Source organism: Dipodomys merriami, unplaced genomic scaffold (assembly GCF_024711535.1).
Source record: "Dipodomys merriami isolate MVZ:Mamm:240054 unplaced genomic scaffold, mDipMer1.0.p SCAF_10, whole genome shotgun sequence".
Lineage (NCBI taxonomy): Eukaryota > Metazoa > Chordata > Mammalia > Rodentia > Heteromyidae > Dipodomys > Dipodomys merriami.
Window position 1 is genome coordinate 20134660 of NW_027202271.1, and position 25321 is coordinate 20159980.

Below are 25321 nucleotides of genomic sequence, written 5' to 3' on the forward strand. Positions count from 1 at the left end.
CTGAAGAGCTGAGGGACAGTGCCCAGGCCCAGAGTTCAGGCCCCACAACCGGACCCAAAAAAAAAAAAAAAAAAGTTCCAGTATGTGTCCTACCTCATCTGGTGATCCCATTGTCTCTCTCCTTTATTCAAAATGACAATTTCTTTGAAGAAGAAAAATAAAAACAGGCAGGCTCTCACTCGCTGGCTCTGGGACAATCCTTGGTCCCAGATTAATTGCAATAATTTGGCCTGTTTTGGTTTGTTTGTTTTTCCAGTCCTGGAGCTTAAACTTGGTGCCTGGGCACTGTCTCTGAGCTTCTTTTGCTCATGGCTAGCACTCTACCGCTTGAGTCACAGCGCCACTTCCAGCTTTTTCTGTTTATGTGGTACTGAGGAATTGAACTCAGGGCTTCATGCATGCTAGGCAAGCACTGTACCGCTAAGCCACATTCCCAGCCCTGGCCTGTTGTTTTTGTAATGCTTCTCCTGTGAGCATACTCTTCCAGGCATAGCACCTCTAAGCCAGTGCCATGAAGGAAATGCACGTGCAGAACTGGCAGCAGCATTCTAATCCCAATCTCTCCACATATGCCCTCTCCATCCTTTTGTTTTGGTTTTGGGTTTACGTTTTGTTTGTGTGTATTCTTAGTACAGGGGCTTGAACTCAGGGCCTCTCATTCTCTTTTTTTTTCCTCTCTCTCTCTCAAAGCTAGAGCTCTACCACTTGAGACACAGCTCTAGTTCTAGGGGGGTTTTTTTGTGTGTGTTTCTCTTTTTTTTGGGGGGGGGAATGTCTGTCAGACTTTTCTACCAGGCCTGGCTTCAAACTGGAATCTTCAGATCTCAGCTTCCTGAGTAGCTAGCATTACAAGTGAGAACCACCAGTGCCCAGCTCCTCTCCATCTTTTTTTGTACCTCACAGGAGCTGATGTGAGAATACAGAATAGAGAAAGTAGGATAGAACCCAGGATTCCAGTCTCCCAGCCCAGAACTCTAACCCAGGCAAAATGTCCTTAGAGCTTCAGTTGCCTTCCTTTCTGCACCTGCAGCTTCTGCCTGACTCCATCTCCACTCTACTGGCCTGTAATAAATCCAAGGCTGAAATCAGATGCCAAGAATCTGCTCCTGACCTCCCCTGCCCAAATATTTGAGAAGTCACCTCACCCGCCACAGGAGGAAGGAGCAGAAAAGAAGAGAGATTGGACACCCAAAATTAGCCTGGCTATAAATAGTGGGGCAAGGGAGGGCGGGGAACAAACAGAGCACTAGACCAGCCTAGTAAATTTAGACAAGTAGATTTTCCCCAAAGAAGAGCTGCCGGGTGCTGGTGGCTCACACCTATACTACTAACTACTTTGGAGACTGAGATCTGAGGATCACAGCCGGAAGCCAGAGACAGTCCAGGCAAAAAACTTGTGAGGTTCTTATCTCCAACTAACCATCAAAAAACAGAAGTGGAGGGGCGGGGAAGGTGGCTCAGCGGTAGAGTGCCTGCCTTGCATGCATGAGGCCCTGGGTTCGATTCCTCAGCACTATATAAGCAAAAAGAAAAAAGCCGGAAGTGGTACTGTGGCTCAAGTGGTAGAGTGCTAGCCTTGAGCTGAAGAGCTGAGGGACAGCGCCCAGGCCCAGAGTTCAGGCCCCATGACCGGACCCAAAAAATAATAATAATAATAAATAAAAATTTAAAAAATTAAAAAAAGTCCCATGGACTTTCCTGCCCAGGCTGGCTTTAAAGCATGATCCTCAGTCTCAGCCTCCTGAGTAGCTAGGATTACAGGCATGAGCCACTGGCACTCAGCCTCCTGGGTTTTTTTTAATTGCTTTTCTTTTTTTGTTGTGAAAATACCTTACAGAGGAGTTACAATTACATGGGCAAGATAATGAGAATTAATTTTCTTTATTGTTATAAAGGTGATGTACAGAGGGATTACAATATTGCATGAGTCTAGTAATGACATTTCCTTTTACTTTCTGGTTTTCATATTTATGTATATGATGTCACCATTCTAGGAAGCTGACTAAAGCAGATACAGATTCTGTGTACTACTTTTACAACTTCTTTTTTTTGTCAGTCATGGGGGCTGAACTCTGGGCCTGGGCGCTGTCCCTCAGCTCTTCAGCTCAAGGCTGCGCCCTACTACTTGAGCCACAGCACCACTTCCAGCTTTTTTTCTGTTTATGTGGTGCTGAGGAATAGAACCCAACGCCTCATGCATGGGAGACAATCACTCTACACTGAGCCAACTTCCCAGCACCTACTTTTACAACTTCTACTAATTCAAAATATTAAGAAATGGGGCTTGGCCCATGGTAAAACCCCTGTTTTCACTGTATTTGATTTGGGTGCCCTGAATCTTGTATTTACATTTTTCTAAGTTGAGGAGGAGAAGGGAAATAACAAAATGCTGAAACAAGGATACCAGTTGGCCCATTGTAGCAATAAGATGTACAAGACACTATGTTGAAAATGAACTTTACAACTTTGGGCGGGGGGGGGGGGGGGAGTTTGGTAGGTAGGGAGGGAAGGGATGGTAGGGGGAAAACAAAGGAGGGGGTAACAATGCTCAATAGGAAATGTACTCATTACCTTACTCATGTAACTGTAACCCCTCTGTACAGTATCTTTACAATAAAAAAAAAGAAAGAAAGAAATGGGGCTTGCGAGTTGATGATACTCCTATAATCCTAGCTCCTCAGGAGGTTGAGATCTGAGGATCTTGGTTCAAACCCAGCCTAGGCAAGAAAGTGCATAAAACTCTTGTCTCCAATTAACCACCAAAAAGACTGGAAGTGCACATGTGGTAGACCACTAGCTTTGAGTGAAAAAACTCAGAGACTGTGCTGGGCTCTGAGTTTAAGCCCTAGGATCAACACTAAGAAGGGAGAGGAGGAAGAGAAGGAGGGAAAGACATGCTGCTGATCAAAGATCAATGTTTGAAGCCAGTCCAGGAAGAAAAGTCTGTGAGACTCATGTCTAACCACCAAAAGCCAGACATGGACATGTGGCTTAAGTAGTAGAGGACTAATCTTGAACAAAAGAGCTCAGGGACTGGCTGGGGATGTGGCTCAGTGGTAGAGTGCTTGCCTCTCATGCATGAAGCCCTGGGTTCATTTCCTCATTACCACATAATAAACAGAAAAAGCCAGAAGTGGCACTGCAGCTCCAGAAGTAGAGTGCTAGCCTTGAGCAAAAAAAAGCTCAGGGACAGTGCCCAGACCCTGAGTTCAAGCCCCAGGACTGGCAAAAACAAAAAAAGAGCTCAGGGACAGTGCCCAGGTTTGGGTTCAAGCCCAGGATCAGCAAAAGAAAAGAAGAAAAAAGAAAAGGAAAGGAAAGATATCTAGACCTAGCAAAAAAAAAAAAATTTAACTAGAGTCCCTGTCTGGGCGGAAGTTCAGGTTTAATCCAGACCCTTCCTCCTCTAACATCTTCTTCCATGTCCCCTGAGACCCCAATTTTTCAGTTCCCCAAGATTGCATTTTTTTCCAACTCTCTTCTCTAAGCTTAGAAGCAAACCATTTCCAAAACACACACTCCAGGGCTCACTTCTCCCTCCATTTCATCTAACAATGGTGGCTGGCAGCAAAAGCCCAAGGTCAGGCTTTTCCTCTCTAACACACACAGAAGGAGGATTTTCTCAGCCCACCCACCTCTCCAGCACTGGAATCCTTCTGCCTGCCTCTGAATGCTGGTGATAGCCAAAGCTCACACTGTGGGAGTGGCTGAGAAAGAAAGAGCATAAATATGATTGAGGGGAGTCCATGGGGATACAGCTTGACCACTCTGATCTTTGAGGACCCAAGAGAAATCCTTGCATCTTGGAGACAGAGTTAGGAGGTCCCTTCCCACAAGAAGCCATTGAGAGTGTCTTGAGGGCCTCTTTTCTTTGAGTCCTGGCTTCAGGCCAACATTTGGAACTTGGCCATCCCGCCAAGGGCCCCCACCTCTTGAAGTCCAGCCAGATTTTCCAGTATGTGAAGCCTTCTCCACTCCCTCCATGTCCTCTCTCAGTCCTCACCCAACCCCTAACAACTTGGCAACTTCTGGCCCTAACTAACGTTTCGCTTTGTGTAGCCAGTCAGTTTGGAGTCTGCTACTTAAGGATAGACTTCAAAAGAACAGGGAAATGAGAAGAAACAAAAATGAGTATCAAGTGGTATTCATTTGTTCTAAAAGAAAATAATCTGGCTGGGAAATTGTAGAAGTACAGGTTGATTGATTTTTTTTAATTTATTTTATTATCATTTTGCTACTGGGGAATTGAATCCAGGGCTTCATGTATGCTAGGCAAGCACTCTACCACTAAGACACATTCCCAGCCCAATTGATTTTGTTATTATTATTATTATTATTATTATTATTATTATTTATTTTTGTGCCAATACTGGGCTTGAAGTCAGGGCCTGAGCACTGTCCCTTAGCTCTTTTGTTCAAGGCTAGCACTATTCTACTTGAGCCACGGCTCCTCTTCCAACTTTTCTGATTCATTGGAGATGAAGATCACAGACTTTCCTGCCCAGGCTGTCTTTAAACCATGATCCTCAAATCTCAGCCTCCTGAGTAGCTAGGATTACAGGAATGAGCCACTAGTGCCCAGTTGGAGAGTTTAAATTTCAACTAAGTGTCTGGATAGGATGTCACTTGTGTCCACTAAGTGTGTCTACCAAAGGCAGATGCCTTGAACCCACAGCAGAAACTGCTAGAAGTGGAAGGGCCCAGGAACACACAGATGAACGATGAACATAGAGATCAGCTGGGGTGCCCAGAGATAGGTACCCCATTGGCTGTATTCCACTCGAGGGCAAAGAAACAGCCAATGTGTGGGAGAGAAGAGCTGACACTGGTGTCTGCAGAATCCTGGCAGTCTCCATACTGATTGTGAAAATGTCCCACAGTGCCAAGGGGGTGAGGGTACTATAGAATGTGCTTCCCACTTTCTGAGTCAACCTGCTCTTACTGCCGACTCACTCCCGAAATCCCACTGCAACCCCCCCCTTGCCAGTCCCCACCCATGGTTTTAGTCGCCCTGTGTCCCCATTCTATGATGCCCCTGCCAAGCCACACCCTTCCCTCCCAGCCCCTCAGCCCTGCCAGTGAAGCAGCACCCATCTTCCAACCTGACACTGTTTTGCTTGCTCACTGCAGTTGGAAGCAGAAGCCAGACGGTGGGGGAGGGCGGGGCAGGGTTAGGCAGCCCTGTGATGCGCTGGCTCTTCCCGCTTCTATTGATCAGCCTCTTCCCAAACACTCCTCCTCTGCCAGGATTCCCTTCAGCTCATGCCCAGCAATATAGAAAGGTGAGTGAGAAGGCTGGGAGCGCTTCTGACAAGTGCTGGCAGCCTCCTCTGCTGAGTCTGCCACACGGACTGATCATACTCAGTATGGAGTCAGACGACCTGAGTTTATAGCCTAGTTCTTCTACTTCACCTCTCTGTACCTCACATTCTTCATCTACAAATTAGAGATGGCACCAGGCGCCGGTGGCTCACGCCCGTAATCCTAGCTACTCAGGAGGCTGAGATCTGAGGATCGAGGTTGGTTCAAAGCCAGACAGGGTAGGAAAGTCGATGAGACTCTTACCTCCAATAAACCACCAGAAAACCGGAAGTGGCACTGTGGCTCAAGGAGAGCGCTCGCCTTGAGCTGAAGAGCACAGGGACAGCACCCAGGCCCAGAGTTCAAGCCCTATGACCAACAACAACAACAAAAAAATAGAGATGGCATTACTACTTCAGAGGATTGTTGAGAGAGAGAGAGAGAGAGAGAGAGAGAGAGAGAGAGAGAGAGCGCTTGACTCTTTGTAAGTACTCAGAGAATCTTTTTTTCTTTTGTGCCAGCAGTAGAGCTTGGCACTATCCTTGGCACTATCCTTTAGCTTATGACTGGTGCTCTACCCCTTGAGCCACAGCTCTATTTCCATCTTATTGGTGATTAATCGCAGATCAGTCTCAGGGACTTTCCTTCCTACGCTGGCTTCAAACTGTGATCTCAGATCTCAGCCTTCTGAGTAGCTAGGATTACACACACCAACCATCTGTACCAGTTCTGGAGAGAGAGAGAGAGAGAGAGAGAGAGAGAGAGAGAGTGTGTATTTTTGGTCAGCCATGAGGCTTGAACTTAGGGCCGAGAGAGAGAGAGAGAGAGAGAGAGAGAGTGTATTTTTGGTCAGCCATGAGGCTTGAACTTAGGGCCTCACTACTATCTCCTGAGCTCTCTTTTGCTCAGGTCTAACACTCTATCACTGTGAGCCACAGCACTACTTCCAGTTTTCTGGAGGTTCAGCGGAAATAAGATTTTCATGGGCTTCCTGCTCAAGCTAGCTTGGAACCACGATCCTCAGATATCAGCCTCCTGAATAGCTATGATTACAGGCATAAGCCAGCAGTGTCTAGCTGGAAATTTTATTTTTTAGTCATGGGGCTTGAACTCAGGGACTAAGAGTTGTCCCTGGGCTTTTGTGCTCAAATCTCCTGCTCTACCACTATAAGCCACAGCTCCACTTCTCATTTTTTTGGTGGTTAATTGAAGAGTCTTTGAAGAGTCTTTAAAGACTTTCCTGCCTGGGGCTGGCATCTTCAGATCTTAGCCTACTGAGTAGCTAGAATTACAGGCATGAGCCCAGGTTGGAAAATTTTTTTAAATGTTCATGACATACATACGCATCAAACACATATATAGTAGTGTTTTATTTTATTTTTGTTGGCCATGGGAATTGAACTCTGGGCCTGGGCACTGTCCCTGAGCTCTTCAGCTCAAGGCAAGTGCTCTACCACTTGAGCCACAGTACCATTTCCAGTTTTCAGGTGGTTAATTGAAGAGTCTCTTGGACTTTCCTGTCAGGGCTGGCTTTGAACCGCAATCCTCAGTTCTCAGACCCCTGAGTAGCTAGGATTACAAGTATGAGCCACCGGCACCTGGCTAGTAGTCAGTATTTTTATTCAAGTCATTCTGTTACTGGGGATCAAACCCAAGTCCTTGGACATGCTAAGCAAACATTCTACCTCCAAGCTACATCCCAGTCTCTACTGAAAATACTTTGGTGATTTTCTGCTAAATGCTTCCATTTAACCATTCATGAGCTTCTTCTCACTCATCTTTTTTTGAGGGGAGGGAGGGGGTCTGGTCATGGGGCCTGAACTCTGGGCCTGGGCGCTGTCCCTCAGCTCTTCAGCTCAAGGCTAGCACTCTACCACTTGAGCCACAGCACCACTTCTGGCTTTTTTTTTCCTGCTTATGTGGTGCTGAGGAATCGAACCCAGGGCCTCATGCATGCAAGGCAAGCGCTCTACAACTAAGCCACCTTCCCAGCCCTCACTCATCTTTTGATAGTTGCACATCTCCCAAGATGTGGTCTCCCAAGATTTGGGTCTACAAATAACTGAATGCACCAATGCATCAGTAGTTCTAGTCTTACACAGAAAATTCAAGAAGAATGTTCTACTCTAACTCAATCAGCACTCATTTGACCTTTCCCTCACAAATACAATGAAGTCAATTTCAGCTGTGGCACTGGATCAGAAAATGAGTTAAATGTTAAAGTTGGAAACAGTCTTAGATTGATTTAGACCAGTGGTTCTCAATCCTGGATATACATTCAAATCACATGAACTGATCAAGCATGGTAGCTCAAGCCTATAAACTCATCACTCTGGAAGCTGAGTCAGGAAAACTGGGAATTCAAGGCCAGCTTGGGTCTGGAAAGAAAGAAAGAAAGAAAGAAAGAAAGAAAGAAAGAAAGAAAGAAAGAAAGAAAGAAAGAAAGAAAGAAAGAAAGAAAGAAAGAAAGAAAGAAAGAAAGAAAGAAAGAAAGAAAGAAAGAAAGAAAGAAAGAAAGAAAGAAAGAAAGAAAGAAAGAAAGAAAGAAAGAAAGAAAGGAAGGAAGGAAGGAAGGAAGGAAGGAAGGAAGAGAAAGAAAGAAAAGGAAGGAAGGAAGGGAGGGAGGAAGGGAGGAAGGGAGGGAGGGAGGGAGGGAGGGAGGGAGGGGCTGGGAAGGTGGCTCAGTGGTAGAGGGCTTGCCTTGCATGCCTGAGGCCCTGGGTTCGATTCCTCAGCACCACATAAGCAGAAAAAGCTGGAAGTGGTGCTGTGGCTCAAGTGTTAGAGTGCTAGCCTTGAGCTGAAGAGCTGAGAGACAGAGCCCAGGCCCAGAGTTCAGGCCCCACAACCGGACCCAAAAAAAACAAAAAACAAAAAAAAATACTTTCATTAAGGAGGCTGCAATGCTTGGTAAGAAATGTATGCATTATCCTGCCCATGTAATTGTAACCCCTCTGTACAGTATGTTCACAAATAAAATAAAATATAATAAAAAAAAAGTTGTAAGGAGAAAATGAATGACAGGAGAAAGTAAAACAGCTATGTTGAGGACAAGTATTAGCAGAAGAGGCATGACCAAGAGAGAGTAAAGGAGGATAAAAATAGTAGAAGACTATATATATATATATATATATATATATATATATATATATATATATATATGGATATGGAACTTGTTGCAACTTTTTTAGTCATTTGTGGGGCCTGAGTGCTGTCCCTATGCTTTTGCGCTCAAAGCTAAGCACTCTACCACTTTAAGCTATAGCTCCACTTCTGATTTTCTGGTGGTTAATTGGTGATAAATAGGATTACAGGTATGAGCCACTGGCACCTAGCATTGAAACTTCTTTTTTTTGGGGGGGGGGGGGTCCAGTCGTGGGGCCTGAATTCTTGGCCTGGGCACTGTCCCTCAGCTCTTCAGCTCAAGGCTAGCACTCTACCACTTGAGCCACAGCGCCACTTCCGGCTTTTTTCTTTTTGCTTATGTGGTGCTGAGGAATCGAACCCAGGGCCTCGAGCATGCAAGGCAAGCGCTCTACCACTGAGCCACCTTCCCAGCCCCTGGCATTGAAACTTCTAAGAAGGGGTAGGGGGAGTAGGAAGAGGGGGTGAATTTGATCAGGGTATAATCTATGTATATATGGAAATATCACAATGAAACTCTCCCTTGTATAACTAATGGATGTTAATAAGTCTTTTTTTAAAAGCAACTAAGAGTGCTGTAACAATAGCAATCTGTTGATGATGTTTATCACTTTTTCCTGTTAAGAGTCAATCCTGAAAGCATGTTTGCTTAGTTCTGGAGGCATTGTATAATTTATCTTTTACGTTGACAGCAGCCCTTAATGCTTCTGCTGAGGCTTAAAATGACTTTGCATTCCCTGACCACAAAAGGACAGGGATGACTTTGTACATTGACCACACACAGCTCGCCAAATGAGCAAAGCCTCTAGAAGGCTGCTCCAAGGGCCTAAATTGCTTCTTTATAGGGATCACCCAGAGCTGAGAGACCCCAAAGGGGTGGGAAAGAGAGAGAGGTGAAAAACACGCTACAAAAAAAAAAAAAAAAGAGGAAAAACATTTTCTTGTAGGGGGAGTGAACTGGAAATCTACTGCAAATGGGCACCAGTGCCAGGAGGTAGGACAAGCAAGCAAAGGGAAAGAATTTCAATGAGTCCAGAGAGCCTCAGCTGTCCCAACAACCGAATCATGATGGGCAACCTGGCAACACCAACCCTCTTGGGGCCTGAGAGCCAAAGGCTCTGGGGCTGAGAATGTGGCTTAGTGGGAGAGTGCTTGCCTAACATGCATGAAGCCCTGGGTTCGATTCCTTAGTACCATATACACAGAAAAAAAAAAGCTGGAAGTGGCACTGTGGCTCAAGTGGTAGAGTGTTGAGCAAAAGCAGCTCAGGGACAGTGCCCAGGCCCTGAGTTCAAGTCCCAGGACGGACAAATAAATAAATAAAATAAAAACAGGCTCTGCAGCAGCCTGTCATCCTAGGTACTCAGGAGGCTGAGATCTGAGGATGGCAGTTCGAAGCCAAGGCAGGACAGGAAAAGCTCAGGAACAGAGCCCAGGCCGTGAGTTCAAGGCCCAAAACCAGCACTAAATAAATTAATCAGTTAAATAAATAAGTGGATAAATACATGCATGTATACATAAGGAGCAGGGTCTGCGAGGTGGACAGTAACTTGGACTTCCTCCAGCACGCAAAAAGAACTCCCCCAGGGTCCGGCCCCGCCCCGCCCCCTCCCGCGATCACGTGACCGCGTGGACACGTGACCCCGCCCCTTAGCGCGTTCCTCCTCCCGCACTGTCGGCAGGACTCCGCGAGCCCGGCCCAGCCCAGCCCAGCCCGGCCCGGCCAGGCCCAGCCCGACGCCACTATGTTGTCCCGCCTGCTCCGAGAGCACCAGGCCAAGCAGAATGAACGCAAGGAGCTGCAAGGTGAGCCTTCCCGGCCGCGGCCTAGAATCAGGCCGCGCACCCTGGCCCAGCTCGAGGGAAGGGCGCCCGCCAGCGGGCTGTGGGCTGTGAAGGGAAGAGAAACAGGAGACACGAGCTTGCGCGCCCGACCGGTCCCTCAGGCCGCGCCCCGTCCCCTTGGTGACGCCCCCTCCGTTCCCGCCTCCGCCGCACCCAGGCCCCGCCCCCTCCCCGTGCTGCGCGCTGTCTATTGGCCCGGAGAGTCTCACCCCGGAAGTGCGAAGCAATGCCTGTTACTCATTGGGTAGTTGGAGGGTCTGCTTGGGCCCGTTTGGTTTTCTCCTCCCTTTCCCCCCCCTCCCCACTGCATCCAGCTTGGGGTGACCGTTGCATGGTCATGGAGAGGGGGCTCGGAAGTCCCTTCCTCTGTCGGGATACCAGTTTCTTCATCTCTAAAATGAAAGGGGTTTGCTTCTGTTTTGTAAAAAGCCCTTTCCAGCGCTGGCATTTTTGAGTTAAGCTGTTAAGTGCTGGGAACTAGCAGAAAAGTAATGGGTGGATGAGGAACCGCTGGCATCACCCCTCAAAAACAAAACAAGTATCTTCTCCAATCCCTTTATTCTCCTTCCCCCAGAGAAGAGGAGAAGAGAGGCCATCACGGCAGCGACCTGCTTGACAGAAGCTTTGGTGGATCACCTCAATGTGGGGTATGAACCTTTTCCCCACCCACACCAGTTCACCCCCGCAAGCCCCCAGACTACTCTGGAAGGGTTGCAATGCCCCACTCCCTCCCTCTGTGCTGCTCCTCCCCAGCAATGTAACTTCATAGAGGAAAACTTGATTTCGCGGCTGGGAAGGTGGCTTAGTGGTAGAGTGCATGCTAGGGCATGCATGAAGCCCTGGGTTTGAGTCCTCAGTACCACATAAACGGAAAGAGCCAGAAGTGGTGCTGTGACTCAAGTGGTAGAGTGCCAGCCTTGAGCAAAAGAAGCTCAGGGACAGTGTCCAGGCCCTAAAAAAAGAAAAAGAATAAGAAAAATGAGTCAGCTCAGACCCCAAACGCTGGATGAAAAAGGAACAGCTGCAGTGGTTGGTGAAGCAGCCAGATCTTCCCCTCCCCACTTCCTTGGCACTACAACTTGATGCCATCTGCCCACCTCCCTTCATCCTTCCAAGTCCAGCTGTCACTTTGGTGGGAGGGAGATCACCCTCCTTGACCACAACTTAGGCCCGCTCCCCCACCTCTCACCCTCTGGGAAGCCTCTGGAGAACAGCTGGCAGGAAAGAGATGTCACAGCTGGTGGGGGTGAGGGTACAGCCTATGCCAGCCACAGTAGAACCAGTCTTCTGTCCTTTTCCTTCTGGGTCTCAAGAGGTCATCCCTTGTACTGGACCTAAATGAAAATGTCAGTAATAGCCAAAGACTTGGAAAAGAACAAAGCATATTGTCTCCTGACCCTGTATGACTCAGAAGAGTGGGGGGGGGAATGAGGATTTGATAGCCTGTGTGTTGGAAGAAAAGAGGCCAGATAATGCCTTCCACTCAGGCCAAGGAGAACAGCTTAGTTGTGAATCCAGACACTGAGTCATTAAAAGAAGTCATGCAACGGCTGGAGTCATCATCATTACTGGAGATTAGAGGAAAGGAAGACTGGGGTTGGAGCCTGGGATCTCCTCTCCCTCCATCCAGACAGCTTTCCTTTCTCAGTGTTGGATTGTTTTCCATAGAAGGGGCAAGGTTTCCCTCCTAAAGTTGGCCCAGGCATCTCCCTCTTGATTTGCTAGAGACTACCCCACTCTCAGCTTAGAGGGCAGCTAAACCAAATCCAGATTAGAAAGAGTTTTGTGTTACTGCCCACAGCTCCTTTTATTCCATAGAAGGGAAAACAAAGACTCAGTCTGTCTCAGCCCTTGTCAGGTGTCCTGCCCACTTTCTTGAGCCCCCCCTCCCTCAGCAACCCCTTGTTTCCTTCAGCCCCCACACATTCCAGTGGGTGGGAGTACCGGATATGGAGTCTTCTGGCTGACCTAGAATTTAGGATTGAGCATTGAGTGAAAGATGCATCAGCCAATAGGGAGTACAATTCATTTCAGGAGAGGGGGGATTAGGACCCAAACCCGCTACCTTGTGGCAGTAATGGTATCCACAGCTACACGTCGATTGAGGAGAAAGGAAGACACTTGCCTGGAGAAGGGAAGGAATCTGTGTGTTTGCTCATGTGTGGTCAAAAAGAGAAGAGTTGGGAGAGAGACAGAGCCAAGAGGAAACTCTTGGGATCCTGTCTTGACCCAGAGCTCCTGGGGAGGGGGCTTGCAGTCCCATCCCACCCTAGATTCAGGGAGGGGTCCAATTTCCCTTTCCAACTTCTTAGACAAATCCCTGAGCTTCCTATCTCTGCCAGATGCATCCCTGCTGCTGGATTTTCCCAGCACCAACACACCCCTTTTCCCTCTCAGCTTCTTCCTCAGGGATATCTTCCCAAATTAACCCTCCCTTCTCCCACTCAGCTGCAGGAACTCCTTTAGAAAATAGGAGCTGATGTGTTTCTAGTCAGCTCTCAACTTGGCTCTCCTGGGAACCTTGGGAATGGAGGAAGGAGCAGGCTTCACTTGCATCACATCCAAGAAAGGCCAGAAGCCCCAGCTTTCCCAAGCCTTGACTTCTGGCTGCCCCCTCCCCGCCCCCCACTGTTGCAATAGAACATTAGTCCTGAGGCCCACCCCACCCCACATGCTGGAGGAGCTGACTTCCTCCCTCCAATCTTTAGTGTGGCCCAGGCCTACATGAACCAGAGGAAGCTAGACCACGAGGTGAAGACCTTACAGGTCCAGGCCGCCCAGTTTGCCAAGCAGACAGGCCAGTGGATCGGGATGGTGGAGAACTTTAACCAGGCACTCAAGGTGAGCCAAACTCCCCACATCACCACCCTCATTTGAGCCCAGGATTAGGAGAAAGCAGAATAGTGCCCGATTCCCCGTCTATGGCCCCAGTGTTAGAACATCTAGAAAAAGAAAAACAGTGGGAATATGACTCAGTGGGACAATGTATGCATGCATAGGGCCTGAGTTTTTTAATCCCCCAACACCACAAAACAACAACAAATGCTTAGAATATGTACATCATGATATGTGTTCATGTAGTCCCAGCTACTTGAGAGACCAAGGCAGGAAGATTGCATGATCCAGGAGTTCAGGACCAGCGTAGGGTAACATAGCTAGACCCTCCATCTACAAAATATATGAGAAGCCAGTCTCTGGTGGCTCATGCCTGTAATTCTAGTTACTCAGGAAGTTAAGGTCTGAAAATCACAGTTCAAAGCCAGAGAAATCTAAGACTTTTATCTCCAATTATTAAAAAAAAAAAAGTCTCAAAATGGAGGTGTGGCTCAAATAGTAGAGCACTAAGCCTTGATCAAGACAGCTCAGGGACAGCGCCCAAGCCCTGAGTTCAAGCTCCAGGACTAGCACAAAAGAAAAAAAATAATAAATAAGGGGCTGGGAAGGTGGCTCAGTGGTAGAATGCTTGTCTTGCATGCATGAGGCCCTGGCTTCGATTCCTCAGCACCACATAAGCAGAAAAAGCCGAAAGTGGTGCTATGGCTCAAATGGTAGAACGCTAGCCTTGAGCTGAAGAACTGAGGGACAGCACCCAGGCCCAGAGTTCTGACCCCACGACCAACCAAAAAGAAAACAAAGAAAGAAAAAAGAAATAAGCCGGGCACTGGTAGGTCATGCCTGTAATCCTAGCTATTCAGCCCAGGCAGGAAAGTCCATGAGACTCTTTTTTGGGGGGCGGGGAGGGGGGGTCCAGTCGTGGGGCCTGAACTCTGTGCCCGGGCACTGTCCCTCAGCTCTTCAGCTCAAGACTAGCGCTCTACCACTTGAGCCACAGCGCCACTTCCGGCTTTTTTTTTTTTGCTTATGTGGTGTTGAGGAATCGAACCCAGGACCTCATGCATGCAAGGCAAGTGCTCTACCACTGAGCCATCCATGAGCCTCCATGAGACTCTTATCTCCAATTAACCTTCAGAAAACCAGAAGTGGTGCTGTGGCTCAAGTGGTAGAGCACTAACCTTGAGCTGAAGAGCTCAGGGACAGCACCCAAGCCCAGAGTTCCAGCCCCAAGACCAACAAAGAAAAAAGAAAAGAAATAAAGCCAGCACTGGTGCCTCAGCCCTGTAATTCTAGCTATGCAGGAGGAAATTGAGGTTCAAAGCCAGGCAGGAAAGTATATGAGACTCTTCAATTAACCACCAGAAAACCAGAGCTGGAGCTGTGACTCAAAGTGGTAGAGTGCTAGCCCTTAAGTGAAAGAACCCAGGTCCTGAGTTCAAGCTCCATAACTGACAAAAAAAATAAAAAGCAGTTGGTAGACCCAAGTGAAGTCCTTCCAGGAGATGGTTTGGAAGCCATCCTCTACCTAGCCTGAGTCCTGACCTCTAAAACCCCTCTCCCCATTCTTAGGAAATCGGGGATGTGGAGAACTGGGCTCGGAGCATCGAGCTAGACATGCGCACCATTGCCACAGCACTGGAATACGTCTACAAAGGGCAGCTGCAGTCTGCCTCCTCCTAGGCCCTCTCCCCCTCCCCCTGCCCCACCCTCTGGCCTCACTCACCTGGGCAAGAGGGAAACTGATGAGCTGTGAATAAAATACAGTATCTATTTCTTTGTGCTGTTTCACTGGACTGCCCCCTTGTGGAGGTAGGAATGAATGGAAAGGTCAGAGGTGCTTTCCCGGAGGAACAGGTGGAGGGTGGAACTAGACTGCCCTGTTGCTCTCTCCTCATCAAGCCTGGTGTGGGTCCCAGTTGCCTAAGCAGGGGATACAAGCTCCCTACCTCCCCAGAGAAGTGGTCTCTGGATGTGAGGTCCCTCCAGGGAAGAAAGGAGACAGCAACAAGCCTGGTCCTAGCTTTGGCTCATGGCCTCTTCCAGGTTGGCGCGTAAGCCATGTCATGAGGCTGCACCAGATAGGAGATTCATTCTTGGGGACACTTAAGGTCTAAGAAGGGAAAGAACTATAGGTCCAAGGCCAGCCACAGAGAGCAGGTGCCATCCGTGAGGGCTCCCCTCTGTGAAGCAGCGGCAGGGAGGGTCTGAAGCCCAAAGCCCAGAATGGGGAACAGAGATCTGGCTACTGTCCAAGTCCTAGCTTCAGCCAGGCGGCTCCGGCCTCCCTGGCTCCCCCTCTCCAGCCCTCCCCACGCCCCATCACACACACTTAATACCCACTCTGGACTTTGGCCTTCGCCACAGCAAGTGAGGAAGACTGGGAACAAAGTCTTTTTAAACAGCAGCGAAGAGAAGTACATCGTGGGGCCTGCCAGCTTTCTGCAGAGGAGGTAAGCGGGACAACCAAGATCTGGGCGCAGCAAGAAGACTGGCCAGGAATCCCCTACCCTAGCTCATGCTTTAGTCCACCTCTGCTATGAAGCAGGGCTGACAAATAGTAGCTTGATTTAGCAGGTGAAGAAATAGGTTAAAAGATGCAGTGACAGTGGCTCACACCTGTAATCCTAGCCACTCAGTAGGCTGAGATCTGAGGATGGTTCCTGCAGGTACTAGGTTAAGGGGCAGAACACCTGCCGAGCATGCCCAATGCCCTGGATTCAGTCCTAAGTAACACACACACGCAGCGTCACACCGCAGGACTTGAGGCCACCAGGACTGAAATGTAGGGCTCTTGACCCTACATATGGTTCTAAAAATAAGGCTGAGGGCTCAGGTTCCATCTAGAGGATTCCAGTGTCCGTGACTCAGTTGGAAAGGAGTGAGGCAAAACAGATCCTCTGCTCCCGCACAGCAGCTCAGCGCACAGGACTCCACTCATCCATTTTAAAGTTAACCACAAATATGGAGGTCTGCCCACATTCTTTTGTTTTTGCACAATAAGCCATCGTTTGCCAATTATCTGCCTAACAGATCAGATTTCTCAGTCTGCTCAAACCAGACACTTCCAGTTTGGGGAGGATGTCAGGCAAGGGCTGAAGGGCCAAAGTAAATGACAAAGTTTTCCTGCCCAGACTAGGCGATCACCTGCAGGTCACCTGGTCCCAGCCATGTGGCTGCTTCTAGTGCTGGGTGCCTTGCTCTGGGTAGTGCTGTGGTGGTTCAGGGACCGGCAGAGCCTGCCCACCAGCGATGCCTTCGTCTTCATCACCGGCTGTGACTCGGGCTTTGGGCGCCTTCTGGCACTGCGTTTGGACCAGAGGGGCTTCCGAGTGCTAGCCAGCTGCCTGACCACCTCAGGGGCCGAGAATCTACAGCAGATGGCTTCCTCCCGCCTCCACACCACCCTGCTGGACGTAACTGACCCCCACAGTATCCAGCAGGCAGCCAAGTGGGTGGAGACACACGTTAAGAAAGCTGGTGAGTATGGCCAGAGCCACCAGGAACCTGGTCTCCACAACGGCCACAGGACACTTGGAGGGGATGCATATTTAGATGCTCCAAGGGAGAGAATGTGGGAGTGCCTCCCCCCAACACTACCTCTCCACCCCCCACCCCCGCCTGTCTCATCTTCCACAGGGCTCTTTGGTCTGGTGAATAATGCGGGTGTGGCTGGCATCATCGGGCCTACTCCATGGCTGACACGAGATGATTTCCATCGGGTGCTAAATGTGAACACACTGGGTCCCATTGGGGTCACCCTTGCCCTGCTGCCCCTGCTACAGCAGGCCCAAGGCCGAGTGATCAATATCACTAGTGTCCTGGGTCGCCTGGCCGCCAATGGTGGAGGCTACTGTGTCTCCAAATTTGGTCTGGAGGCCTTCTCTGACAGCCTGAGGTAAGAGGTACAGAACTCGGGGTCCCACGCCCTTACAAGGGGGAGCCCACTCAACAAATGCATTTGTTCCTGCCCACTGTAAGTCAGAATAAGCTGAGCATGGTGACATGTGTCTATAGGCCCAGCAGTGGGAAGCAGAGGATCCTATCTACTAAGGAGACTGAGATGTAGAGGCTGCTGATTCAAAGCCAGCCCAGGAGGATAAGTTTGTAAGATTCCATCTCCAGGTAGCCACAGAAATACCAGACCGGGACTGGAGGTTTGACTACAGTGGCAGACCACCAGCTGGGCACAGGGAACGGAGAGTACAAGGATCTGAGCCTGAGCCCCAGTACCAGTACACACAAGGTTCAGAGAGCACACAGAGCAGTCTTGAGGATAACAGGGGCCCAGACTCGAGGCAGAAGCCTGGGTTGCCCCAAGCTGAGCCTGCCTTGTGAAGAAGCTGACCCCCAACACCATCGCTGCAGTGTCTTCCTCTGTCCCTGTTCCTCTTAATCTCCCAGCCAGCATCATCAATACGTCATCAAATACAGTAGGATGTACCCCATTCTTCCCGTCAAATTAGCCCTCACCCTCACCCAATACCAGTCCAGAGCCTTCATGTCCAGGGCTCAGGACTCAATCCAGTTTTGGGAACTGAGAGAATGGGGTTTTCATCGATCAAGAATTACAAACTGTACTAGTGGCTCACACCTATAATCTCTGGTGGCTGAGATCTGAGGATCATGGGTCAAAGCCAGCCAAGCAGAAGAGTCTGCAAGACTCCTTTTTTGTTGTTTTTGGTTATGGGGCTTGAACTCAAGGCCTGAGAGCTTTCCCTCAGCTTTTCTTTCTTTTTTTTTTTTTTTTTTTTTTTTGGGGGGGGGTCCAGTCGTGGGGCCTGAACTCTGGGCCTGGGCGCTGTCCCTCAGCTCTTCAGCTCAAGGCTAGCGCTCTACCACTTGAGCCACAGCCCCACTTCCGGCTTTTTTCTTTTTACTTATGTGGTGCTGAGGAATCGAACCCAGGGCCTCAGGCATGCAAGGCAAGCGCTCTACCACTGAGCCACCTTCCCAGCCCCCATTCCCTGAGCTTTTCTGCTCAAGGCTAGTGCTTTGCCACTTTGAGCCACAGCTCTGCTTCCAGTTTCCTAGTGGTTAGTTGGAGATGAGTCTCATGAACTGTCTTACCCATCTGGTTGAGAACCACTTATCCTCAGATCTCAGCATCCTATGTAGCTAGGATTACAGGGGTGAGCCTCCAGTGCCCAGCCTGTGAAACTCATCTCCAATTAAGCATCAGAAAAACAAATGGAGGGGCTGGGAAGGTGGCTCAGTGGTAGAGTGCTTGCCTTGCATGCATGAGGCCCTGAGTTCGACTCCTCAGCACCACATAAGCAGAAAAAGCTGGAAGTGGTGCTCAAGCAGTAGAGCACTAGCCTTGAGCTGAAGAACTGAGGGACAGTGCTCAGGCCCAGAGTTCAGGAACCATGACTGGCAAAAAAAAAAAAAAGAAAAAGAAAAAGAAAAACAAATGGAGCTGTGGCCTAAAGTGGTAGAGCACTACCATTCTGGTAGAGCAAAAGAGCTCTGAAACAGCACCCAGGGCCAGATTTCAAGCCCAAGGACAGCACAAAAAGCGACATCCATGGTTCAGACTTGTAATCCTAGCTATTCAAGAGGTAGAGATAAAATGACAGTTCAGTGACAGCCCAGGCAAAAAGCTTAGGAGACCCTGGTTCAACAGAGAAGGCTAGGTGTGATGTCACATACTTGTCATCCCAGCTGTAGCAGAAAGTACAGCTAGTACAACTGCAGTCCAGGTAGGCTGTTAGAAAAAAAATAATAAAAATAAAGCAGCATTCTGAAAGCTGAGGCACTCTGGAGGATCTCAAGTTCAGAGCTAGATTGGGCTATATCAGATCCTGCTTCAAACAAAAAAACAAACATACCTTCTTCTGGCCTGGAGATGTGGCCTAATGGCAGCATATTTTCCTTCCTACCAAATACAAGGTCCCATGTTTAAAGCCCCATGTAACAAAACAATAATAATAATAATACGGGCTGGAAATGTGGCTTAGTGGTAAGAGTACTTGCCTTTGCATGCATGAAGCCCTGGGTTCAATTCCTTAGTAACACATCAAGAAAAGGCCAGAAGTGACACTGTGGTTCAAGTGGTAGAGTGCTAGCCTTGAGCAAAAGAAGCTCAGGGACAGTGCCCAAGCCCTGAGTTCAAGCCCCAGGACTGGCAAAAAAAAAAACCCTCCCCCTCCCCCTGCCATACTTGCCCCTTATCCCTCCCTTCCTGTCACCTCTTCCCTGATCTGTGATAACCTTCCATCTTGGGAGTCCTCATCCAAGGCCCTGAAAATCACCTGCATAGAAGGCAAGAACTCAGAAATCCCTCTGCTCACATTCTAGACGAGACGTGGCTCCTTTTGGGGTCCGGGTCTGCATCGTGGAACCTGGCTTCTTCCGAACCCCTGTAACCAACTTGGAGACTTTGGAGACCACCCTGAAGTCCTGCTGGGCCCGGCTACCTCCAGCCACACAGGCCTGCTACGGGGAGGCCTTCCTCACCACATGTGAGTAGCTGGGCACATTCAGGGTACATGAGGAGACATGAGAGGGCCAGAAAGGTCTTTCCTGGGTGGGAGAGGGTCTGGGCACACTGCCCATTCCCCACAATTGGAAGGGACTAAGGCTCCCTCTGCTAGGCAACAGGCCCAAGGATCTAGAAGGTAGGGTAGAGGGACTGCAATGGGCAAGGACACTGACTGCTACCACCCGTGGGACCACAGACCTGAAAGTGCAGCGACGCATCCTGAGTCTCATCTGTGACCCAGACCTCACCAAGGTGAGCAGATGTCTGGAGCACGCCTTGACTGCTCGTCATCCTCGGACCCGCTACAGCCCAGGATGGGATGCCAAGCTACTCTGGCTGCCCGCCTCCTATCTGCCAGCCAGCCTGGTGGATGCTGTGCTCACCTGGGTCCTTCCCAAGCCTGCCCAGTCAATCCACTGAAGCCAGACTTGCAGCAAGAGACTGGTTTTCAAAGGCAGGGACTTCGATTTCTGTCCCCTTCCTGGTTCTGGTGAATGCCTGGCACAAAATGGGCACTCAAAAAATGTGTTTAAAAAAAAAAGTTCAATGAAAGACTATTCTACTGCCTTGACCCAACCTCTTCCTCTTGTTCAATAGCTAATCTGTAACAACAGCCAGCACCCACCAGGGGGCTACCTTGCATTTATAGACAGTCTTTGGAGCTGTACCTAGAGTGACCATCAGAGGGCACCTTCTCCCTTAGAATAAGGTCACAATTGTGTTTGCTTTATCTAATTTTCATGTGGAAAGAGGAAAGGTGAAGATGAATCTTACAAGGTTGTATCTAGCCAGTGGCTCACACCTGTCATCCTAGCTACTCAGGAGGCTGAGATCTGAGGATCTCAGTTCAAAGCCAACCCAAGCAGGAAAGTCCATGAGACTCTTATCTCCAATTAACCACCAGAAAACCGGAAGTGATGCTGTGGCTCAAGTGGTAGAGCACTAGCCTCGAGCTAGAGAGATCAAGCCCAATGACTGACAAAAAAATAAAGGTTGTTTCCATAGAAGAAAGAAATATTCAAATTATACTACGTCAAGAATCAGAAACACGCCGGGCGCTGGTGGCTCACGCCTGTAATCCTAGCTACTCAGGAGGCTGAGATCTGAGGATCGCGGTTCAAAGCCAGCCCGGGCAGGAGAGACTGTGAGACTCCTATCTCCAATAAACCACCAGAAAACCGGAAGTGGTGCTGTAGCTCAAGTGGTAGAGCGCTCGCCTTGAGCTGAAGAGCTGAGGGACAACGCCCAGGCCCAGAGTTCAAGCCCCACGACCGACAAAAAAAAAAAAAAAAAAAAAAAAAGAATCAGAAACACGGGGCTAGGAAGGTGGCTCAGTGGTAGAGCACTTGCCTTGCATGCATAAAGCCCTGGGTTCAATTCCTCAGCACCACATAAGCAAAAAGAAAAAAGCCAGAAGTGGCGCTGTGGCTCAAGTGGTAGAGCACTAGCCTTGAGCTGAAGAGCTGAGGGACAGTGCCCAGCCCCACGACCGGACCCCAAAAAAAAAAAAAAAATCAGAAACACTAGCCACACATGTTCCAAACAACTTAGCATCACTCAGAAGACAGAAGAGGGAAGGAGCTGGGTACTGGGCACTGGTGATTCACATCTGTAATCCTAGCTACTGAGGAAGCTGAGTCTGAGGATCACAGTTTGAAGCTAGCCCATGAGTAACCAACAAGCCAGAAGTGGAGCTGTGAATCAAGTTGTAAAGTGCCAGGCTTGAATGAAAAGGCTAAGGGACAACACACGTAGGTCCTGAGTTCAAGCCCCAGTACAGTTAAAAAAAAAGGGGGGGGGGTCTGGATCCAACATCACTCTAAGAGAAGCCATCTCTCTTTTGGTGTGAAAAAATAATCCGTTTAATTGAAAAACCTGGAGGACATTATTCCACTCCCCACAATGATCCCCACCAATGAAGAAACTGAACAGACTAGGTCCCTACATCACTTCATAGCCACTTCGGATACTCTTCACCAGGCAGCAGGCAAAGACAATTCCCAGGACCTAGAAGGAAATATGGGGTGAAGTAAAGGAGTCAGATGCAGAAGCTGCACTCCCTATCCAAGAGATCCCCAAATACACCCAGGACTCCCCTTCCCTCCTCCCCACCTCTGCTCCCCAGATGCCTGGACTGAGTCCCAGCCCCTGCCCACATCATCACTCACCTCTACAAAAGCAATGCCCAGAGCTGCTGCAGCTGCCAGCAGCACATTCTTCCTCAGGAAGACCCCGATGCTCTCCACACAGCCCTGAAGGCAGGCAGGCAAAAGAACCATCAAAAAGGAGCTTCCTAGCCACCTCTCCTGATCCATCTGTCCCTTCTTTCACACTCTCTTTCATGCCACCCCAGCACCCTTCCCAACCCTGGGCAGCCACCCCAGGTTTCTCTTGCCCTATGTCTCCGCAGGCTTCTTCCCCCTACCTTGGGATTGATCTCATCCACCTTGAAATCATTTCCACAGCCCACAGTGACATTAACACAACAGGAGTCAGGGACGCGGTCCTTGGCCATGCCAGGAACATTCTCCCAGTCTGTGTAGTTACTAGCTCCACAGCAGTTAAACTGGTGGAGTGGAGAAAAGCAGGAGAAAAGAGTTGCTACGTGAACCACCACCTCCGGAATGGAGATGAGAATGCTCTCTCCCCACCGCTCCCAGCAGCCCTGCTCACTCTTTTCTGCAACTCATCCAGTACCGCAGCAGTGTTGTTGTTTTTAGTGTAATTCTTCATTTCTTGCCGGAAGTCCTTCTCAAATTCGGTTACCACCTGAGAGTGAGGAGGGGCAGGGGTGTTACAGAAGACAGAATTAGGAGAGCGGCCCCAGACCAGCCTAAGGCAGCAAGGCTCTTCCCACATTCTCTGCCCACCTTGTCTTTATTTATTTATTGGTCAGTTATGGGGAGTGAACCCTGGGGCCTGAGCGCTGTCCCTCAGCTCTTCAGCTCAAGGCTAGCACTCTACCACTTGAGCCACAATGCCACTTGTAGCTTTTTCTGCTTATGTGGTACTGAGGAATCAAAACCAGCAATCAAAATCATGCATATAAGGAAAACACTCTACTGCTAAGCCACATTCCCAGCCCTACCTTGTCTTTAAACACATAGCCTGAAATGGCCACAGCCACCTCCACAAGCACTATGAGAGACAGGAAAATGGCAAACTGTGGGGGCAAAAGAGAACCAGAGTTAGGTTTGAAGTCTGAATGAAACAGCCTGCTCTGGCCCTAGTCAGTCTCTAGAACACTCATGGAGGCCCTCTCTCACCCACCTACCACACCGAACCCAGAAATCCCCAGGCTGTTCCCACACCGCTACTCACAGTGACCATGAGACAATAATTCTCTTTGCAGGCCCCACAGCAGCCCACAAAGGCCACCAGGAAGAGGAAGACACCCACGGCAATGATGACCACAGGCAGCAGGGTGACCGGGGTAGTCTCCTGGATGATGGTCTGGTTCAGGACAAGCTGAACAGCTACCCCCACCGCGATCAATCCTATGGCACAGGCCTGAGCGGAAGGCAGGTAGAGGTTAGAACAGACCCACAATCCAACAGGCCTCCACAGTGTGTGTGGGGGGGGGGGGGGGGGGGAGGGTGCCCTGACTGCTACCCTGGGGATCCTGACTGCTGGGGAAGTGGGTACCCATCCTGGCCTCACTAGAAGGCTGGGGACTGACCAGTTCAGGGAAAGGGGGCTAGGGGGTGATGCCTTCCCTTAAGCAGCTCTAGAGCAGAGGAGTTGAGCCCGATGCAAAGCAGAAAGCAAGCTGAAAAGCTTGACTCCAGGGCACACATTCCTAATAGAGAACTACTGTTTCTGCGACTCCCCAAACTACCCTCGGGTGACTAAGGAGAGGGAGGTAAAGGGGTGGAGGGCCCAGTAACGGGGGGGGGGGGGGCGGGGGGGTGATCAGATGGACAGACAGCTCACTGGGGGAGGATCGGGCGTGGGGCGGCTGAGGAGGGGGAGAGTGATAGCGCCCAACCCAGATAGCATCGGGCGGTTGGCTGGTTGCCCCACACGCGGCCGCCTGCCCCGTATCACAAGTGGTTGGGTCACCAGACAGGAAGGCCAGGGGAGGTGGGGACGGGAACTGCAGCAATCTCTGGACGGAGAAACCCGGTTCCGAACTAGTAGCCTGGGGGGGGGGAGGGCGGGGCGGCCCGAGCCGCCGGGGGCCGGCCTCCCTCCCGACATCTGGTCTCCAGCTGCTGCCTCCTTCGATCCTGCGAGTCCCTCGCGTGCCCGGCCAGCGGCGGCCCCCCCATCGCCACCCCCCCACCGCCCACCCACCCCCACCGCCCACCCCACTCACGCAAAAGGCCAACAGGAAGACGTAGAGCAAGAACTTGACACATCGCATGCCTCCTTCCACCGCCATGGCTGCAGGGCCTGAGGCCGAGGGAGCGAGGGGAGGGGATGAGGAGGCTGCGCCGCGAGTGGAGGGGGGGACGCCGGGCTTCCGGGCTCCCCCCGCCCCGCCGGCTCTCGCGGGTTCCCTGGCAGGCCCCCATTCCCGGCCCCTCCCACCCGGAAGCCCGTGGTCAGATCCACGTCTCCCTGCCCCCCGCCGCGGCCCACGGGACGGAGGGAGGGGGAGGGGAGGGAGGGGAGACGGGACCCCTGCCGGGCCCCCCACCCCCCGCGCCGGGCCGCCCACCCGACCCCCGGGCACCGCCGCCCGGGATCCCAGCCCGAAGCCGATCCGAAGCCGATCCTCGACGGGTCTCCGGGCTCCTCCAGAAGCCCGTGCGGGGCTCGATCGCGGGGCCCCCACCGGCCGCCCCGGGCCCCGTTCCGCGGAGCGCCGATCCCAGAAGGCGGTCGAGGACCCCGAGAGCCCCGCGCGCCCCCCACCACCCCGGGCTCCGCGAGGGAACTCCCAGGCAAAGTGGCTCCAGGCCCCGGGGAGGGCGCGGAGGGGGCCGGGCCCGAGCACGGCGGCCCGCGGGGGTCCCAGCCCAGCCCCGACCCCGGGGCCCGCGCGCGCCTCACCTGAGCTCCTCGAGGTCGCGCGCTCCTCTCCGCCGCGGCTCCCGGCCCTCTGGCTGCGCCCCCCGCGCCCCGCCCGCCGCGGCCCCGCCCCGGGCCCGGCCGCCGCCCCCTCCTCCCCCCCGCGGCCGCCCGCCGCCCTCGTGACGACGCGGGAACAGCTGCGGCCTGAGTCACCGGGGCCGGCGAGGGGCGGGGTGGGCGCCGAGCCCCTGCTGCCCAGCCCGGCCGGAGCCACGTGGCCACTGCCCGGAAGCCGGCGCCCACCCCGGGCGGCCGCAAGGCCACCGCGCGCCCGGCCGCTCGGGGCGTCGGCGGCTGGCGCGGTGGGTGGGGGCGCGAGGCCCGAGCGGTGGCCCCCGACGGGGAGCCCCGTACCCGCCGCGCCCCTGCTGCGCCGTCGGGGGACGGGGGAGGGGGCCGTCCTCCCCACCACCCCATCCCGAATCTGCAGAGAACGCCTGGATCGGGTGGGGCCGGAGTAAACACGTCCAGAAAAGTGCCTGGAAGTCTCCCCTAGTCTAGGATTAGACTAGGGGTTTTCTGGCCTCCCTCGTTAGGCAGCCTCTCCATTTTCCCAGGGCTCCTGGACTGAGAAAAGGGGAGGCCCAGGGTCCTGGGCCGGCTACCCACCCGTCAATTACGGCGGTTCCTGGTTCCTCTCTCTGGGGAAGATTAACAAGATCCAGGGCCCCTTCTGATCTGAACTTCTGATCCACC

The 25321-nt window shown here is 51.2% G+C and overlaps 3 protein-coding genes and 1 long non-coding RNA gene across 6 annotated transcripts in view; 3 read left to right on the forward strand and 1 right to left on the reverse strand.

Annotated features, from left to right (window-relative positions):
- LOC138841609 (uncharacterized) overlaps positions 1-2002 on the forward strand; it is a 4626-nt gene extending 2624 nt beyond the window's left edge. The window contains exon 3 of the long non-coding RNA XR_011376466.1: positions 1031-2002. This is a non-coding gene — a long non-coding RNA (uncharacterized lncRNA). The remainder of the gene's footprint in view (positions 1-1030) is intronic.
- Positions 2003-10091: 8089 nt separating this feature from the next.
- Bloc1s1 (biogenesis of lysosomal organelles complex 1 subunit 1) lies at positions 10092-14898 on the forward strand. Its single transcript, XM_070042410.1, has 4 exons — positions 10092-10251; positions 10865-10937; positions 12999-13131; positions 14695-14898. Exons 1-4 carry the CDS (start codon positions 10191-10193, stop codon positions 14803-14805), a joined length of 378 nt encoding a protein of 125 aa, XP_069898511.1. The 5' UTR covers positions 10092-10190; the 3' UTR covers positions 14806-14898.
- A 569-nt stretch (positions 14899-15467) lies between these two features.
- Positions 15468-20580, forward strand: Rdh5 (retinol dehydrogenase 5). Of its 2 annotated transcripts, none has more exons than XM_070042397.1 (5): positions 15468-15575; positions 16262-16602; positions 16762-17020; positions 19423-19586; positions 19803-20580. In XM_070042397.1, the coding sequence occupies exons 2-5, from the start codon at positions 16293-16295 to the stop codon at positions 20024-20026; spliced, it is 957 nt and encodes a 318-aa protein (XP_069898498.1). In that variant the 5' UTR covers positions 15468-15575; positions 16262-16292; the 3' UTR covers positions 20027-20580. The 2 variants fall into 2 exon arrangements, with proteins under 2 accessions (XP_069898498.1, XP_069898505.1); XM_070042404.1 differs by having other exon boundaries at positions 15509-15575; positions 16257-16602.
- Positions 20581-21444: 864 nt separating this feature from the next.
- Positions 21445-25321, reverse strand: Cd63 (CD63 molecule). Of its 2 annotated transcripts, none has more exons than XM_070042430.1 (8): positions 25235-25321; positions 23925-24001; positions 22928-23116; positions 22695-22769; positions 22280-22375; positions 22032-22172; positions 21775-21858; positions 21445-21613 (listed from the first exon to the last, which is right to left on the reverse strand). In XM_070042430.1, the coding sequence occupies exons 2-8, from the start codon at positions 23988-23990 to the stop codon at positions 21548-21550; spliced, it is 717 nt and encodes a 238-aa protein (XP_069898531.1). In that variant the 5' UTR covers positions 23991-24001; positions 25235-25321; the 3' UTR covers positions 21445-21547. The 2 variants fall into 2 exon arrangements, with proteins under 2 accessions (XP_069898531.1, XP_069898523.1); XM_070042422.1 differs by lacking the exon at positions 25235-25321 and adding an exon at positions 24605-24688.